This window comes from Salvelinus alpinus, chromosome 15 (assembly GCF_045679555.1).
Source record: "Salvelinus alpinus chromosome 15, SLU_Salpinus.1, whole genome shotgun sequence".
In the NCBI taxonomy this organism is placed as follows: Eukaryota; Metazoa; Chordata; class Actinopteri; order Salmoniformes; family Salmonidae; genus Salvelinus; species Salvelinus alpinus.
In genome coordinates this window covers 9,743,263-9,759,410 of record NC_092100.1, presented here as the reverse complement: position 1 = coordinate 9,759,410, position 16,148 = coordinate 9,743,263, and the positions used below count along the sequence as shown (strand labels likewise).

The 16,148-nt window shown below is 43.3% G+C and overlaps 1 protein-coding gene across 9 annotated transcripts in view; it reads right to left on the bottom strand.

Moving 5' to 3' along the window:
• The window catches only part of LOC139539452 (arf-GAP with coiled-coil, ANK repeat and PH domain-containing protein 2-like), a 76,372-nt gene that overhangs the window by 49,287 nt on the left and 10,937 nt on the right, over positions 1-16,148 (bottom strand). For 8 of the 9 annotated variants that reach the window (XM_071342417.1, XM_071342418.1, XM_071342421.1 and 5 more), the window contains exons 2-7: positions 10,729-10,883; positions 10,435-10,492; positions 8,110-8,229; positions 6,526-6,579; positions 5,460-5,518; positions 3,846-4,029 (exon numbers count right to left, since the gene is read on the bottom strand). In XM_071342417.1, coding sequence (XP_071198518.1) covers positions 3,846-4,029; positions 5,460-5,518; positions 6,526-6,579; positions 8,110-8,229; positions 10,435-10,492; positions 10,729-10,883 — 630 coding nt within the window. The remainder of the gene's footprint in view (positions 1-3,845; positions 4,030-5,459; positions 5,519-6,525; positions 6,580-8,109; positions 8,230-10,434; positions 10,493-10,728; positions 10,884-16,148) is intronic. The other variant, XM_071342426.1, reaches the window with a different exon arrangement.

The window sequence follows — 16,148 nt, the reverse complement described above, 5'->3', positions numbered from 1 at the left end:
GAGGAGCTATAAAAGAAACGGGGGCTTTTCTTAATCTGGGCTAACACGGACAAACACATGATGTAGTGTGTGTAGGAATTTGATCGGTGGAAGCAAGCGACATAGAACGGGAGAGTTGGAGGGCTATCACCATATTGCTTCTACCATCTTTCATATCTCCTTGATATCTGCTGAAGGATTAAAGACCAGCGGAAGGTTCTAGGGCGCTGGTTGTTTACCCACTGGGCAGTTGAGAGGATATTGAGCAACGTAAAGCGCAGAGTCAACTGGAAAATGCATTAATATTCCACTACAGCTGCTAAAGGGGGTCGTCGACACGGACAACTCACTCGTACAGAACACATTCAAAATGTACAACTTAGGTGCTTTCTGGGCTTGGGCTATAGATTTTCGGAGCTTAATAGCAGAAAAGCTCAAGACTACACTACCCCATTTAGGGGCGAGAGAGACATAGATAATCGATCAATCAGCCCTTGAAAACAGAAAAATGCCCTTATTGTGAAACGTATGCACTAAAAAACAGTCCACTTCTCCATTCACAGCAACACTGTCTTCGTCACAAATGGCACCCTATTCCCTATATAGTGCACTACTTTTGACCAGGGTCCTATGGGCCCTAGTGCAAAAGCAGTCCACTAAAATTAAGAATATGGTGTAATTTGGGCTGCATATTATGGCTACGGCTGGTCCCCTTATCAGCCGATATTGTCCATGTATCATCACTGCAGCCGCCCAGGAGCAGCCGGAGCAGCAGCAGCCCAGGAGCAGCAGCAGCCCAGGAGCAGCAGCAGCCCAGGAGCAGCAGCAGCCCAGGAGCAGCAGCAGCCCAGGAGCAGCAGCAGCCCAGGAGCAGGCAGGGCTGTATTCATGTAGATGTATTCCGGTGATACACGACTGTTCTCTCCATTGTGAAAGGTCAGCTAAGCTATCAGGGAAATATACCTTGTGTACTGTAAAAGCCATGTGGCCTTGACAAGCCTGGGCCTTCAGACTAAAATGTGACAGCCCTAAACACTATGACCATCTATGGGACGACAGAAAGACAGAGGTCCAGTGAGTGAACAGCACCCTGTTGGACCTATAGGCTGAATGTGCCTGAGTGTGAGGATTCTTATCAGGGTCTGTGTCGCATGGACACTTTGACCTTTACATTCATGCTACAGAGTAGAGGCCTTCACGGTTCCAAAAAGATGGACTCGTTCCGAAAGGGCCCAGGGGCTTTGCCAGACGGACGCTCTAGCAGGGGCCGTGCTGTGTGTGTAGGCTACTGTGAGAGGAGGTAGAGAGAGGTGATGCTCTAGCAGGGGCCGTGCTGTGTGTGTAGGCTACTGTGAGAGGAGGTAGAGAGAGGTGATGCTCTAGCAGGGGCCGTGCTGTGTGTGTAGGCTACTGTGAGAGGAGGTAGAGAGAGGTGATGCTCTAGCAGGGGCCGTGCTGTGTGTGTAGGCTACTGTGAGAGGAGGTAGAGAGGAGACGCTCTAGCAGGGGCCGTGCTGTGTGTGTAGGCTACTGTGAGAGGAGGTAGAGAGAGGTGATGCTCTAGCAGGGGCCGTGCTGTGTGTGTAGGCTACTGTGAGAGGAGGTAGAGAGGGGACGCTCTAGCAAGGGCCGTGCTGTGTGTGTAGGCTACTGTGAGAGGAGGTAGAGAGAGGGGACGCTCTAGCAAGGGCCGTGCTGTGTGTGTAGGCTACTGTGAGAGGAGGTAGAGAGAGGTAACCCTCTAGCAGGGGCCGTGCTGTGTGTGTGTGTAGGCTACTCCAAGTGTGAGCAAGTGACACAGGAACATGGAGGAGAGACGAGAGACCGCAACCAACCAAGCAGACTTGCTATAGTAGACTAATAGCTGCCATAGCTAGATTATTTATCATCTAACATGATTGCATAGCACCGGTCTTGACTGCATCAAACCTGGAGAAGATGGGGCTGGGCGATATGGCCAAATACCATAATCACAGTATTACATTTCTTTTACAGTATTTTAAGTTTTGGAATAATAAAAGCTCAACATTTGCTTTATAAGTGGTGGGTGACCCTAGGGTAGCAACACATTCAGAGCATTCAAAGTATTCAGACCCCTTCCCTTTTTCCACATTCTGTTACGGGGAATTGTGTAGATTGTTTGAGGAACATTTTTTATTTAATATGTTTTAAAATAAGGCTGTAACCATAATGACAAAGCGAAAACTGATTTTTAGAAATGTTAGCAAATTTATTACAAATAAAAAAACATACCTTATTTACATAAGTATTCAGACCCTTTGCTATGAGACTCGAAATTGAGCTCAGGTGCATCCTGTTTCCATTCATCATCCTTGAGATGTTTCTACAACGTGATTGGAGTCCACCTGTGATAAATTCAATTGATTGGACATGATTTGGAAAGGCACACACCTGTCTATATAAAAGGTCCCACAGTTGACAGTGAATGTCAGAGCAAAACTTTGCCAACAGGCACCTAAAAAACTCTCAGACCATGAAAAACAAGAATCTCAGGTCTGACGAATCCAAGATGGAACTCTTTGGCCTGAATGCCAAGCGTCACGTCTGGAAACCATGTACCGCTCACCACCTGTCCAATACCATCCCTACGGTGAAGCATGGTGTTGGCAGCATCATGATGTGGGGATGTTTTTCAGCGGCTGGGAGACAAGTCAGGATCGAGGGAAAGATTAACAGAGCAAAGTAGAGCGAGATCCTTGATGAAAACCTGCTCCAGAGCTCAGGACCTCAGACAGGGGCAAATGTTCACCTTCCAACAGGACAACGACCCTAAGCACACAGCCAAGACAACGCAGGAGTGGCTTCGGGACAAGTTTCTGAATGTCCTTGAGTGGCCCAGCTAGAGCCCGGACTTGAACCCGTTCGAACATCTCTGGAGAGACCGGAGAATAGCTGTGCAGCGACACTCCCCATCCAACCTGACAGAGCTTGAGAGGATCTGCAGAGAAGAATGGGAGCAATTCCCCAAATACAGGTGCGCCAAGCATGTAGCGTCATACCCAAGAAGACTCAACATTTACATTTAAGTAATTTAGTAGACGCTCTTATCCAGAGCGACTTACAAATTGGAAAGTTTCATACATATTCATATTCATCCTGGCCCCCCCGTGGGGAATGAACCCACAACCCTGGCGTTGCAAGCGCCATGCTCTACCAACTGAGCCACACGGGACTACACAAGGCTGTAATCGCTGCCAAAGGTGCTTCAACAAAGTACTGAGTAAAGGGTCTGAATACTTATGTAAATGTGAGTTTAAAAAAAAAAAATTTAATTTGTCCTAGAGAGATTTACGGTTATCAAAACGTCACGCCAGGGTAAGCCTACACGAACCACAGACCTTATTTTAAGTGTTTATAAAATCCCCTAAGGGAAAAAAGAAAATTGGAAAAACGATTGGAACCATTTCCCCGTTTGACCGCTAGGTTTTATGGGTATTATGACACCTCCACTGTGGGGCTCTATTGTTACAGCCTAACACGATCACACCTGAATTGTATTAATTTGACACCAAACAGAAAACTGACTGAAACTGAGGGACTGAACTAGTCCAATACGAAACACCAATTTCCATTTTACAGTGCAAAGCTAAGTTTTGCCCTTGAGAGTACAATCCGGACACTGATTCAGACGATTATCTGCTATTTGCAGGTGCTGGGCTGGAACTAAACCCGGCACACTGGGGGTTTGCGCTCCAGGACAGGGCTTGGTGAACCCATGTCTATGCTACTTCATAGTAGGATGAAGTTGAAAAACAGATATAAAAAAAGGTCAGTCTAAGCATGTTTACTTACCCCTGAAGGTTAAGTTCAGGATTTATAAAGGTAAACTGATCCTGGGTCTGTACCTGGAGGACGTAGTCAAGGACGATGTGGCGGAAGCACTTGCGCGTGGCCGTCAGGATGTTGGTGGCCTCCTCCACCTCGTGCTGCTTGTTGCGCGGCGCCTGGGCATTCTTGTTCAACGCCGCCTCCTTCTCCTCACTCACCTTGTCAAATTGCTTCTTAGCCTCTTTGAACTTCCGCAGGTCCCTAAGGGCGGGAGTTAAAACATAGGTCAGAAATAGGTATCACACTGAGGAAGCCTCATCTCCGCTAAATGTTTGTCAATCTAGTCAAATTGTACTTCATCAAGGAATATAGGCATTACTTTCTTTCATTCATTCATTGACATTCAATTGTTTATTTTCTTTTTGAGACATTCTTTGCAGCCATGTTTTGGTTGTACAAGTTGCATGGAGAAGGCAGTGAGATTCTCTCTGGTTTCACATGGTTAATTTTAAAAAGAAATACATTTTAAAAAGCGCAAGTGAGATTCTATGATTCACATAGTTTAAAAAAATAACCAGAACAGGTGGCTGTAATAGCCCAAATACCAGTAACCAAGAAGAAAGGACCAATTGATCCCACTCAGGCGAAAATAAGAAAACATGCGACATTGAAAAATGTATTAACAAGCGGTCTAGCTAATCATTAGAGGAAAAAGTCTACCTTCTATGTCTATAGTATTTTTAAGGAAAGTAACGTCCATAGACATATAATTTCTCTCCCTTCTTGTGAGTCCAAATGAGTCTACCGCCTTCATAGTGATGTCATATGCTCGAGTTAAGTATTTGACAAAGTAATTAATGACTATTCGGACATTAGCCTCACATGCACCCTGACAACTTCAGAGTGGAACTACATGTTAAAGCTTGAATCATTTGCTAGTGTGTGCAGTGTGAATTGTACATTTAAAATGAATTGGCACAGATATGAGGACACTAGTTACTCTAAAAAGAGGAAAAGGTTACTACCTCAACTCAAAATGTCCGACATCTTGTTTTTTTGGCTTGTACTGCTCGAGTCTGAGTAAAATAAAAGTCACCTTGGACTGCTTAGGAGGAGTGAATCATTGTTTGGGAAGATGGTTTTGAGTGTTTTTTTGTTTTTTTTAAAGAACACTGATGTAGGAGTTTTGCCTTTATGTGGTGTGGGCAAAGACAGCTGGCTAATCCTGCATAATTAAATAAATGAGGTTCCCCCGCAGGCTTAAACTCTTACGCAAACTCTCTGGGAAAATGTGGGTGCATTAGCTAGTAGGTTAACAAAAATGTACATTATTTTTTAACAGAAGCTAATATTCTGAACAAATAACCTAGTATTCCACATTGCATCCTGGACTGAGTCTCATCCCATCCTCCATTGTATCGATGTGCTGCCCCTAATCTCTTCATTCATAAGCATGTGATGCTTGTGTGCGTGGGCTTCCTCCTTTTGAGCAGTTGTGCGGTGTGAATTCTTTTTTTATTTTTTACACTGCTCAACACGACCATGTCATTTACTTCCTTAGTTATTTTCGAACAAGATCATGATCTATCAGAAACCATTTGTATGTTAAAGACAGAGATACTGTTCATAACTTAATGTCCATTGTTATTGTGTACAAGAAGAACACTTAACAGTGATGTTGACACACTTACTCTTTGACAAATGTTAGAAGCTGTGTCTTAATCGATCGCTGGGCCTGGTCAAACAAAATCTAGAAGCAGAGAAACAAATGACTGATTAGTACCTATCCAACCGAGTAACATCCGCAACCTTTTCATATTTCATTATTACAAGCTGGAGTGTGTGAAACTCATTTACACGTAATGGTGTGTGTTCTGCAAGACAGCACTGCATCAAACCAGGGTGTGTACCTCTACTTTATAGGTCAGTTCACAAAACGTGACAAATAAATCAGCATTGTTCGGACTGTCCCCTTTCAGGCATATTTTAATTTCATACCAGCCTATAGGTTTCAAAACCCAATCAGCTCAATAATGACATGCTGTGACGCAGCTAGTTAGTCAGAGACCACCGACTCATAGAACTTTTACTTCCTTCAAAACGGACAGTCAGCAAAAATTAGCCTCAGACACACCAAAGCTGAACGCCTCACGGTGTTGAGCCTGATGATGCAGGACCAGACAATACGACCAGTGTGGTTGGGACAGGAGTGGAGGGCCGTGCTCTGGTGACAAAACAGATTTGGCTCTGTGCTTTAAGGATCACGTGCTCGGGTTAACACCGAGTAGCAAACTTGAACTAATCATTCAGCTGATCTCACTGCAGTGTCGAGTCATGGTCTCAGACCCTAGGGTTTAGGCAGTAGGACACTAAGACAGGACTAGGGAGGTCTCTCCAGTGTTAAGTCACCATCTAAAACCTGCCCTGATACACCGTAGAGTTTAGGGGGAATGGTAGCAAGGGTAGGACATTAACAAGTGTCCTACCACACTTGAACAAAAGAGACTAGGGATGCATTTAAGCAGGCAGGACGTTTGTTCCCTGTTACATGCGGTTAAAGGCTGTGTTTGGAACATAAGATGCTTTTGGTTTTGCAGTTCTGCTTTTCAGCGAGACGAAAGCCCGACTATTTTAAGGTCCCATTCCTGTCAAAACCACCCACTGGCACTTAACATTGATGGTCTTTGGGTTAGACACACAAGCCAACTGTATATCATAACCACGTTAAGGTTTTAAATAAAATGTTGCAGGCCATACCGTGTGATAGTTGATCATCTCCTGCAGACTCTCAGCAAACGTTGTGAGACTGGACTGTGGGAGAAAAAAAAATAAGAGTAACAAAGATACTAGGTCCGCGCGTTACATACTAGGTCCCGCGCGTTACATACTAGGTCCCGCGCGTTACATACTAGGTCCCGCGCGTTACATACTAGGTCCCGCGCGTTACATACTAGGTCCCGCGCGTTACATACTAGGTTTCCAGTCACCCAAGTCATAGACTGTTTTCTCTGCTACCGCACGGCAAGCGGTACCAGAGCGCCAAGTCTAGGACCAAAAGGCTCCTTAACAGCTTCTACCCCCCAAACTGCTGAACAATTAATCAAATTAATCATTCTACTCGCTGTTTATTAATTATGCATAGTCACTTCACCTCTACCTACATGTACAAATTACCTCGACTAACCTGTACCCCCGCACATTGACTCGGTACCGGTACCCCCAGTATATAGCCTCATTATTGTTTTATTGTGTGACTTATTCTTTTTTACTTTAGTTTATTTGGTAAATATTTTCTTAACTCTTTCTTCAACTGCACTGTTGGTTAAGGGCTTGTAAGTAAGCATTTCACAGTTTTTATTTATTTAACTAGGCAAGTCAGTTAAGAACAAATTCTTATTTACAATGACGGCCTACCGGGGAACATTTTTACCTTGTCAGCTCGGGGACTCCATCCAGCAACCTTTTGGTTACTAGTCCAACGCTCTAACCACTAGGCTACCTGCTACACTTGTTGTATTCGGCACGTGACAAATAAAGTTAAATATAAAAAATCAAATCAATCTGTATTGTGACGGTATGTCCAGATATACGGGACAGAACAGTGCTGTGTGAAAACATCAGTCTAAGACAAAAATGTATCATCCATGGATAATAGTCCTATTGTATGAAATAGTCTCTCACACACATAGCTCCAGGCTGCGACCATTTAGTTGCATTTTGCGACCCTTTGACTTGGCAGTGCGTGCTGCCCTTTCTACATGGTCACTTCACGCCAAACGTCACTTTATTTTTTTTAGGAGGTTAAAAATTAGGATTTGGTCAAACAGTAAATGTGCATTATCCTCACGATTCTGGTGTGACCAAATTATGGGCTGGTGCTACCAACTGTAAAATTAAGTGGCACCAGTGGACATTGTTAGTCGAGCCCTGACACACAACACAAAACACACTTATGAGCGACGGGGTATAAACACTGAATTCCAGACTAGTAGAACCTCCGGAGGGTTTTTGAGGTATGGCTAAGAGGAAATCCACGAGAGTACAGCTACGCTGCTTTGGGTCATTTGCACCTTGAGCAACAATGGTGCTTTCAGGGAGAATTCTTCAGCCAGGGCATTCTTTCAGAAAAATGCACTATGGCTGAACTTCAGACCTAGGGGAGAAGCTGTAAAAGAAAGTGACACAAAAAAAAGAACAGAAATGCAGAACCCACAATGCAGAAATGTGTGAGAAGATAAGAGGAGTCCCAGTAAAGAGAGTCGAGAGTCGAGGAAACTGGCGGTTTTCTAACAGACAGTTTAGACTTGAGAAGCTCAAGCTAAGTTACTATAGTTCTTTTACCTCAATGACTTCATCTTTGGTGGAGCTCGCAGCGAGCTCGCGGATTCCATTGACAAACTGCTTGTTTGCCGTGTTGTAAGCCTTGCCAGCGTCGATCATCCCGATGCATAGCTTCACCAGCTAGAGGTGAGAGAACGAGAGGGAGAAAGGGAGAGGGATGACAGAAGTGAGTAATTGATGAAATAGTGCTTGCTTTCCACGCTGTCCCTTTAGGCCACTATTCCATGTTCAAACACTGGAAGTTTGATAAATAAACAACTTGGAGAAAGGCTGAGAATCTAAAGTTTAAATCCACCAGAAATATACTTTTTATTTTTTATTGTATATAATCCTTGAGAAATGAAAGCTAGACAGTCAGGAAGAATTTAAAATATATATATATATATATATATATATATATATTTAGCAGTATATTGTTATTATGTTTGAGCAGAAGAACACAGCATTAGCCATGGCAAAATGCATAGAATTCCATTAGCTCCCAAAACTACCTCCAATTTCCTTCATACTTGACAGAGACATAAATGGTATCCACGAGTTCCTGACTCTGGGGAAGTCGATAAAGAGCCTCATTGTTAAAATACCGAAGTATCCCTTTAAAACTTCAACATTCTCTCAGCTGCATGACAAAATGTGTAGAATAAAAGGAAATTTGCTTTAAAACCGCAAAAAAAGGTCTCAAATCCATGGATTAATTTGTAGAATTGCAGCTAAAATGTCTATACAGCGCCAACGATGGGGGCCTCTAAAATGTTCTCAAATTCACACTCACTGACGGGCCGGCCATGACCACCACCCAAGCCCCTTTTTGAGCCAGAAAAAAAAAAAAATGGTCGCTGAGGTTGCATTTCCCTCCCCCTCCCAAGAAAGCTGCGCACTTCCGTATAACACGGAACCCAAACCGGCTACACCAAACGCGATCACGACACGCAGGTTAAAATATCAAAACAAACTCTGAACCAGTTACATTCATTTGGGGGCAGGTCGAAAAGCATTAAACATGTATGGCAATTTAGCTAGTTAGCTTGCACTTGCTAGCTAATTTGTCTTATTTAGATAGCTTGCTGTTGCCAACTCATTTGTACTGGGATATAAACATTGAGTTGTTATTTCACCTGAAATGCACAAGGTCCTCTACTCCGACAATTAATCCACACATAAAAACGGTCAACCGAATCGTTTCTAGTCATCTCTCCTCCTTCCAGGCTTTTTCATCTTTGAACTTATATGGTGATTGGCATCTAAACTTTCATAGTATTACCATGACGACCGGCAACAAAGTTAGTCTTTCAATCACCCACGTGTGTATAACCAATGAGGAGATGGCACGTGGGTATCTGCTTCTATAAACCAATGAGGAGATGGGAGAGGCAGGACTTGCAGCGCGATCTGCGTCAGAAATTGGAATTACTTCTATTTTAGCCCTTGGCAACGCAGACACTCGTTGACGCGCGCGAACAGTGTGGGTGCAATAATTGAATAACAGATTCCTAAATGTATTTTGCGACGCGAGCGGTGTAGTCAGGGTATTAGTGCCATCATTGACTGCTACCTCCAAGATACTTCAATGTTTGTCCTGGAGCAGATTCAATCTTGAAGAATTAAAAAAATAATAATAATAATAATTATCTGTAGTTTATATTCTTTACACCCAAGGGGAATTAATATTGTCCCAATGAAGCCTGTTGCTTTAAGATTCAACTTGGTTGTGTGGGTAGCTCTCTTTCTCAATGGCAAGGCCTAGTTTCTAAGAAAAGCCTGAACTTTAGCCTCCTCTTCCAGGCACACCCCTCCATCCCTCACCCTGCAGTCACACCACAACTCCTGGAGCAGATCTTTCCGCTGCAGCGCAACAGGGAAGTGACACCAGGGTATGGTAGAGGGAGGGGGGAGACACCAATAACAATGCAGTCTGCAATCACTGGAGATACTGGAATAGTGAGTAAACTTGCAAGCAATAAGTAAAATCCCACCTCTTCCACCAACAAAACATTTTTAAAAAGAAAAATGCTCCAGTGACTGGCTGCAAGGTCTTTATAGAACTACAAGTGGGATTTCATCACACTCCTCTTATGTACCCATCTTTCCAGATTGAGACTCTCATTCCCTCACTCCAGGTCAACTCGTACTGATCTCAGGCCAGTTATAAAGGGGACCGGGACACCGGGTCACTCCAGGTCAACTCGTACTGATCTCAGGCCAGTTATAAAAGGGGACCGGGACACAGGGTTACTATGACGAGGGAGTGGTTCATCTACACAAACAGCAGGAGTTCCGTCACTGTGTTCATCGCTCCAAGCCCAAATCTGGCCCATATGGACTCACCTTGTCGAGTTTGGACTCCAACTCTCCAACATCCCCTTCCACCTCCTCTATAGTGGCCCTGTGAGGAGAAAAACAACACTACAGTTACTCTACTTGTAGAAGGGGGAGCTTCATTTCAACTGATAACAGTCAATGATTTTTTTTAAAGGATACAAGGGAAAATGGACGGTCGATACACTGCTTTGCACTGGAAGGTGAGTCATTCAACTGAAATGAGCATTCCACGTGATGTTGGTGCTGTGTGTAGGGTTGACGCAGAAAGGAAGCAAAAAGCGGAGGGAAAAGGGAACACACCCCATGAGGGGCCAGATTGAGAGATGACACATCGGGTAACGCCATGGGCCTAAATCTGGCACTTTGTTCCAACTAAAACGTGGCAAAGCACATTTTGGTCTTTCCAGGAACAACACCCTTGGAGCAGCAGCAAGCCACTGGAGAGGAAGAGGAACCTGGAATAACAATTTCAAGACGTCACTTTAGAACAGAGGTCACCAACCTTTTTGAGTCGAGATCATGGAGTTAAAATGACAGCCATGTTTTTTTTTAACATGACTTAAAAAAACAAACATGCAGCATTAACCAATTAAAAACAGTTCTGTAGTAATGAGGTTTGTGCAGTAGGCTATAGGGGCAAAACATCACCGCATATTGGCTTTGCTTGAATTGCCCTGCCAATGCTTTGTTGTTCTTCTCAGCACTGGTAATAGATCCGTTGTATTACATGTGAGGCACAGCTCAGTGAGCATACATTTAAAATTAATTTATATTTGTATGGCTCTGGGCTGATGGAGCCTGCATCTGATGGTCAGTCTCAGCGGAGGGAGAGAGCAGCAGAATAAGGGTCCGCCTCTCAAAGTCCCTCCGCTCTCTCTTTCTTCTGCCGACACTGACCCAAAGGGAACACTGTCTTCCAGCTGAGGGAAAACTCGAAGTTGTACCACATTAATTCTGCCTCATGCACAAAATCATGTTACTCCTACGACCAGAGAAAGTGAAATATTCTTTGATAAAGAGCAAGCCGCTAATAACAAAGCAAGCTTATCAATAAACCTTTGTACTCATGCATTACTGCTGCAGTGCTGGTTGTAGCGTGAGTGGAAGTAGGAGAACATGCTTTTTATGACTTATAAAAGTATTGAATAGAAAGTAGGGCTGTCCAACAGCAACATCTTAATCTACCGAGAGTCGTCTGTTCTTTCGACCAATTGATTTTTCCATAGACACATCCTCTGTGTTTTAATCAACTACATGCACTGAGCTTGTCTGGTGTTAAGCGCAGAGTTAAACAAAATCATTTTACACAAATGACTAGAGGGAGTCCGACTGCAATTGATTTGATCAAGGAAAGAGGGTTATTATTATTTTCTGACAATTTATAACATTGTAAACAGTAAAATTATATAAGTAAAACCAGAGAGGATGTTCTAACGAAGAAAATAAGGAGAAAAAATAAAGAGTCAAGCTTTTATTAAAGCAAAGATTAAAAAACAGCCGAATTTGTGAAATTGTTTATCCATGTGGTTGCGCGAGGCTTGGTGCTCACTGAATCACAAGCAAGACGTACATATATGGATGATTTCTAAAACCAGGCACATTTAACTGTTAGGCTGTTGATTATAGACCTAATTAAGTCTCTCTCTCTCTCTCTCTTCACTTGTCTTAGACAATGAAGGCAAGGGCTGTTTTCTCGTCTCCTGTTCTCAACACCAATAAGCTGGGTAACTTTGCTATTATGCACATAGCAACATGGTCTAAGAAAAGCGGAAGCACCTACCACCGACAGAACGAGACTAATAATAAATTAAAAAAATTAAAGAACGCAAGGCTGGTCTTTGTTCTTTATTCAGAAATGTTTGGTAATCAACTAGGAATGCCTTGGAGACCGACCAATTGGTGATCACTACTTAAGACTCTCAATTCGACTGAGAACTTTGAGCCCTTATGTGAACTTATACAGGACCTGTTAGTGAAAATGATTTGAGAACCTTGCGACCGAACACGAATAAATCGCATTGGCTTGTGATGTTAGCACTTTGTCCTCGTCATATCTACATTTGATAAGAGAGTAGAATGGAAGACGGATACAGTACAAGCATAGCTCTTTGAATACGCTGTGCCCTTAACCCCTTTCTGTACCCTCCCCCTCCATGTCCTTCTCCCACGCCGTACTTGCATCTGTCCTGTTAAATCAATAAAATACGTAACTCAGACATTCTGCAATCCAGCTAAACATCGGGGCTGGGATTTGCCAGGGACCTCACGATACGATCACGATACTTAGGTGCCAATAGGATATGTATTGCGATTCGACAGCAATTTTATTGCGACTCGATGTTCCAAACATATTGCTCACCATATATCGCTGTAGAGGGAAGAGAACATAAGAAAACGAGTTGATCAGTCATGGAAATAGAAGGGCTGATAACAAAACGGGCTTCCCATTTAAAAAGACAGGAAAGAAGAAATACTGGCGTTTTGGTGCAGGTACAGCAAACTAGCTCAATAATAATATCCCGATATGTAACTGTATCGATTCCCCCTCACTCCTAAATATCAATTATGTAGGCCTATACTATTTAATTCAGCACATACAGTGCATTCAGAAAGTATTCAGACCACTTGACTTTTTCAAAATGTGGTAACAATAGAGCCTTATTCTAAAATGGATTAAATTGTTTGTTTTTCCCCCTCAATCTACAAACAATACCCCATAATGACAAAGCAAAAATGGGTTTTGACACTTTTTTTTGCAAATGTATGAAAATTAGTTGACGCACCTGCATGCATGCATACATACATAAATATTTACAAATCTCTAAACGTGTGTGTATACATGTCTAAAAACCTGTTTTCACTGTCATTCTGAGGTATTGTGTGTAGATTGATGAAAACAAAATATTAAAATATATTTTAGAATGACGCTGTAATGTAACAAAATGTGGAAAAAGTCAATACACTAAGTTAATGAGTGCAGAGTTAGTCTGGGATATTCCTCAGTACCGCAAACACATACTGCAGTGAAAGCTTATCTGGTTTCCTCCAAACATCCTAGCGTCGTTCCTCATCTGGATAATGGGCCACCGATAGGGATCAGCGAGTCTGAATAAGCGTGTGGTAGTGGCGATTGGGTAAGTTGGAATAATCCCCTTTGGGTTTGATGTCATTGGGGTTGAATGGTGCATCCGGCATAATCAAATAAAGACAGTGTAGCGCGGGGGGGGGGGGGGGGGGGGGGGCAGGCTGAAGAGCCCATCCAAAACCCCTCCAGCTGTTTCTATGACTGCCACGTCCCGCCACAGCATCTGGCAGCAGAGTGTGAATAACAATATGCAAACATGTTGCTGTCGACTCCTAGAGCAGTGAGAAGATGCTTTGAAGATCATCCCCCAAACTCCGCCCTTAAAGACTACTCCGTCCGTCTGTCCCTGTCAGTGTGTATGGGAGATATGCAGACAGACAGACGCTTTCCCTTAATACTAAGTTGTCAGAATGGAGTCAAAGAAATGTTTTCTGGCTACTGGCATAACATGGAGCTAAACAACTTATCAAACACACCTACACCGAACTAACAAACAGTAGGGAGTAGTAAAAGCCTTTTTACAGACACTATGCATCCTCACAGTCTGACAGCTGTCCAAATAAGAACTGTTTATCAGGAACTGGCTGAAGCCAAAAGAGCTATGACTCTAGCCACCCAGTATATTTCAGACAAGAAGCCAAGTCATCCCATAGGCCACATTCCTTTGTCGTTTGTTTCACAATTCCACTGGGCAGTTCTAGGTTGATATGAGCTGGCACTGACTACTACTTGCAATGTGCAATATAGACACACGTCAAAGAAGATAATGGTAGACTGCACACTCCAGCTTCTGAAGAAGATAATGGTGGACTGCACACTCCAGCAGCTGAAGAAGATAATGGTAGACTGCACACTCCAGCAGCTGAAGCAGTTGATTCCACCCCAACCGCACAAAATACCACTTACTTTGCATTGGATAATCCCCCCCTGTTTAAAAAATAAAATAGATTGGGACTAAATGAAAGAAACAAATGGATTCAACCGCTTAAATGATCCCTGTGCTCTCCACAATGACAGAGCACTGTTAAATCAAAATGGCTGTGTCTGGGTGGCCACAGACAAATGCCATTTCATTGATTTATCATTCATAATCAAAAGGTTAAGCTGAATGACTATGCCTCCTGGAGAATATCAATGGAAGATGACTAGGGTATGAATCACAAATGTAACATTGCGATGACAACACTAACTCAACAATATCCAACTTTAAGGCCAGATTTAAACGGTTATGGCCAACTTCATATCCCCCTGGGAATAGCGTAGCACTTGGACTAGTCTGGTAATTAATGGAGGTTTGTTCTGGTCAATTCCTTTGAAAAATCCCAATAGCTGCTATCAAACCCAAATCTAAATGAATTGGCCCACTTTCCTGCTCTCTATAGCCAAGATAAAACGAATGTTTTCTTTTAATATGAAACTCTGCTTCGGGGGAGAACTGGTGAAAGTGCTGACAGACGATAAGGCGTGATTCCGGCTAACAAAATCTAGGACGTAGCCTCACAGCCACGGCCTGGGAGCGAGTCCCATTGTATGTCTGTATAATGAGCAGAGAGCGCAAGTGTCACACTAATGAGGGCAGTTCAGAGACAAAGGCAGTGCTTTAGACCAGGAATTCACAGACACATCAAAGCTATAAAAAAAAAACAGGCCCAGCTATCAGTACCGCTACCGTTGGGCACTAATGCTGCCGCCGCTACCGTTAGGCACTAATGCTGCCGCCGCTACCGTTAGGCACTAATGCTGCCGCCGCTACCGTTAGGCACTAATGCTGCCGCCGCTACCGTTAGGCACTAATGCTGCCGCCGCTACCGTTAGGCACTAATGCTGCCGCCGCTACCGTTAGCACTAGTCTTCTAAACGTACAGCTACCGTTTAAAACAGTTACTGCTTATATTTAAGCTACCACCACAGCTGGGCAAATGCAGAGACCCTGCTAGGCTAATTCTGCACTTATGCTGTGTGAGTAATGTTAACTAAGCCTTTGTCTACCTACCCATATACCGCTTCCACAAACTCCGTAGCGTCTGCTGTCACCACCGGCTGGCTATATTGCGGTTGTCAGTGACTAAGTTCCTACTGCACCAAACTACGGGTCATTGCATCATAAGCAGGCTGTGATTAGCATGAAAGAGTAGGATGATAGTGAGCTTTGAGAGATCAACAACCTCCAAGGGTCTAATAATCAAGTCAGTACGGATAGTCGAGTTAAGGCAACATAATGAACAGAAACATTAGGATCGCTTCATTTGCCAATAGTTAAGCAGGCCTAACTGTGAGAGGGGAAACATTGATTTTCTTCACCTGTTTAGGTGAAAGCATAGCAAGAAACTGCAGCTGCTTTCACAACACCAGCTGCATACTTGGAGGAATATGGGGTATTTGTATGTGTTGGTCCAATGAAGCGATAGCAATACCTCCAACGCTAGTGTTTCCCTAATATGCATTTAGACACCGCCGCTGCTTAAACAAAGCCCCCTCCCGCACAAATAAAATAAGAGTAAATATCACACACATTCATTCAAGGGTTTTTCTTTATTTGTAATATTTTCTACATTGTAGAATAATAGTGAAGACATCAAAACTATGAAATACCACATATGGAATCATGTAGTAACAGAAAAAAAGTGTTAAATAC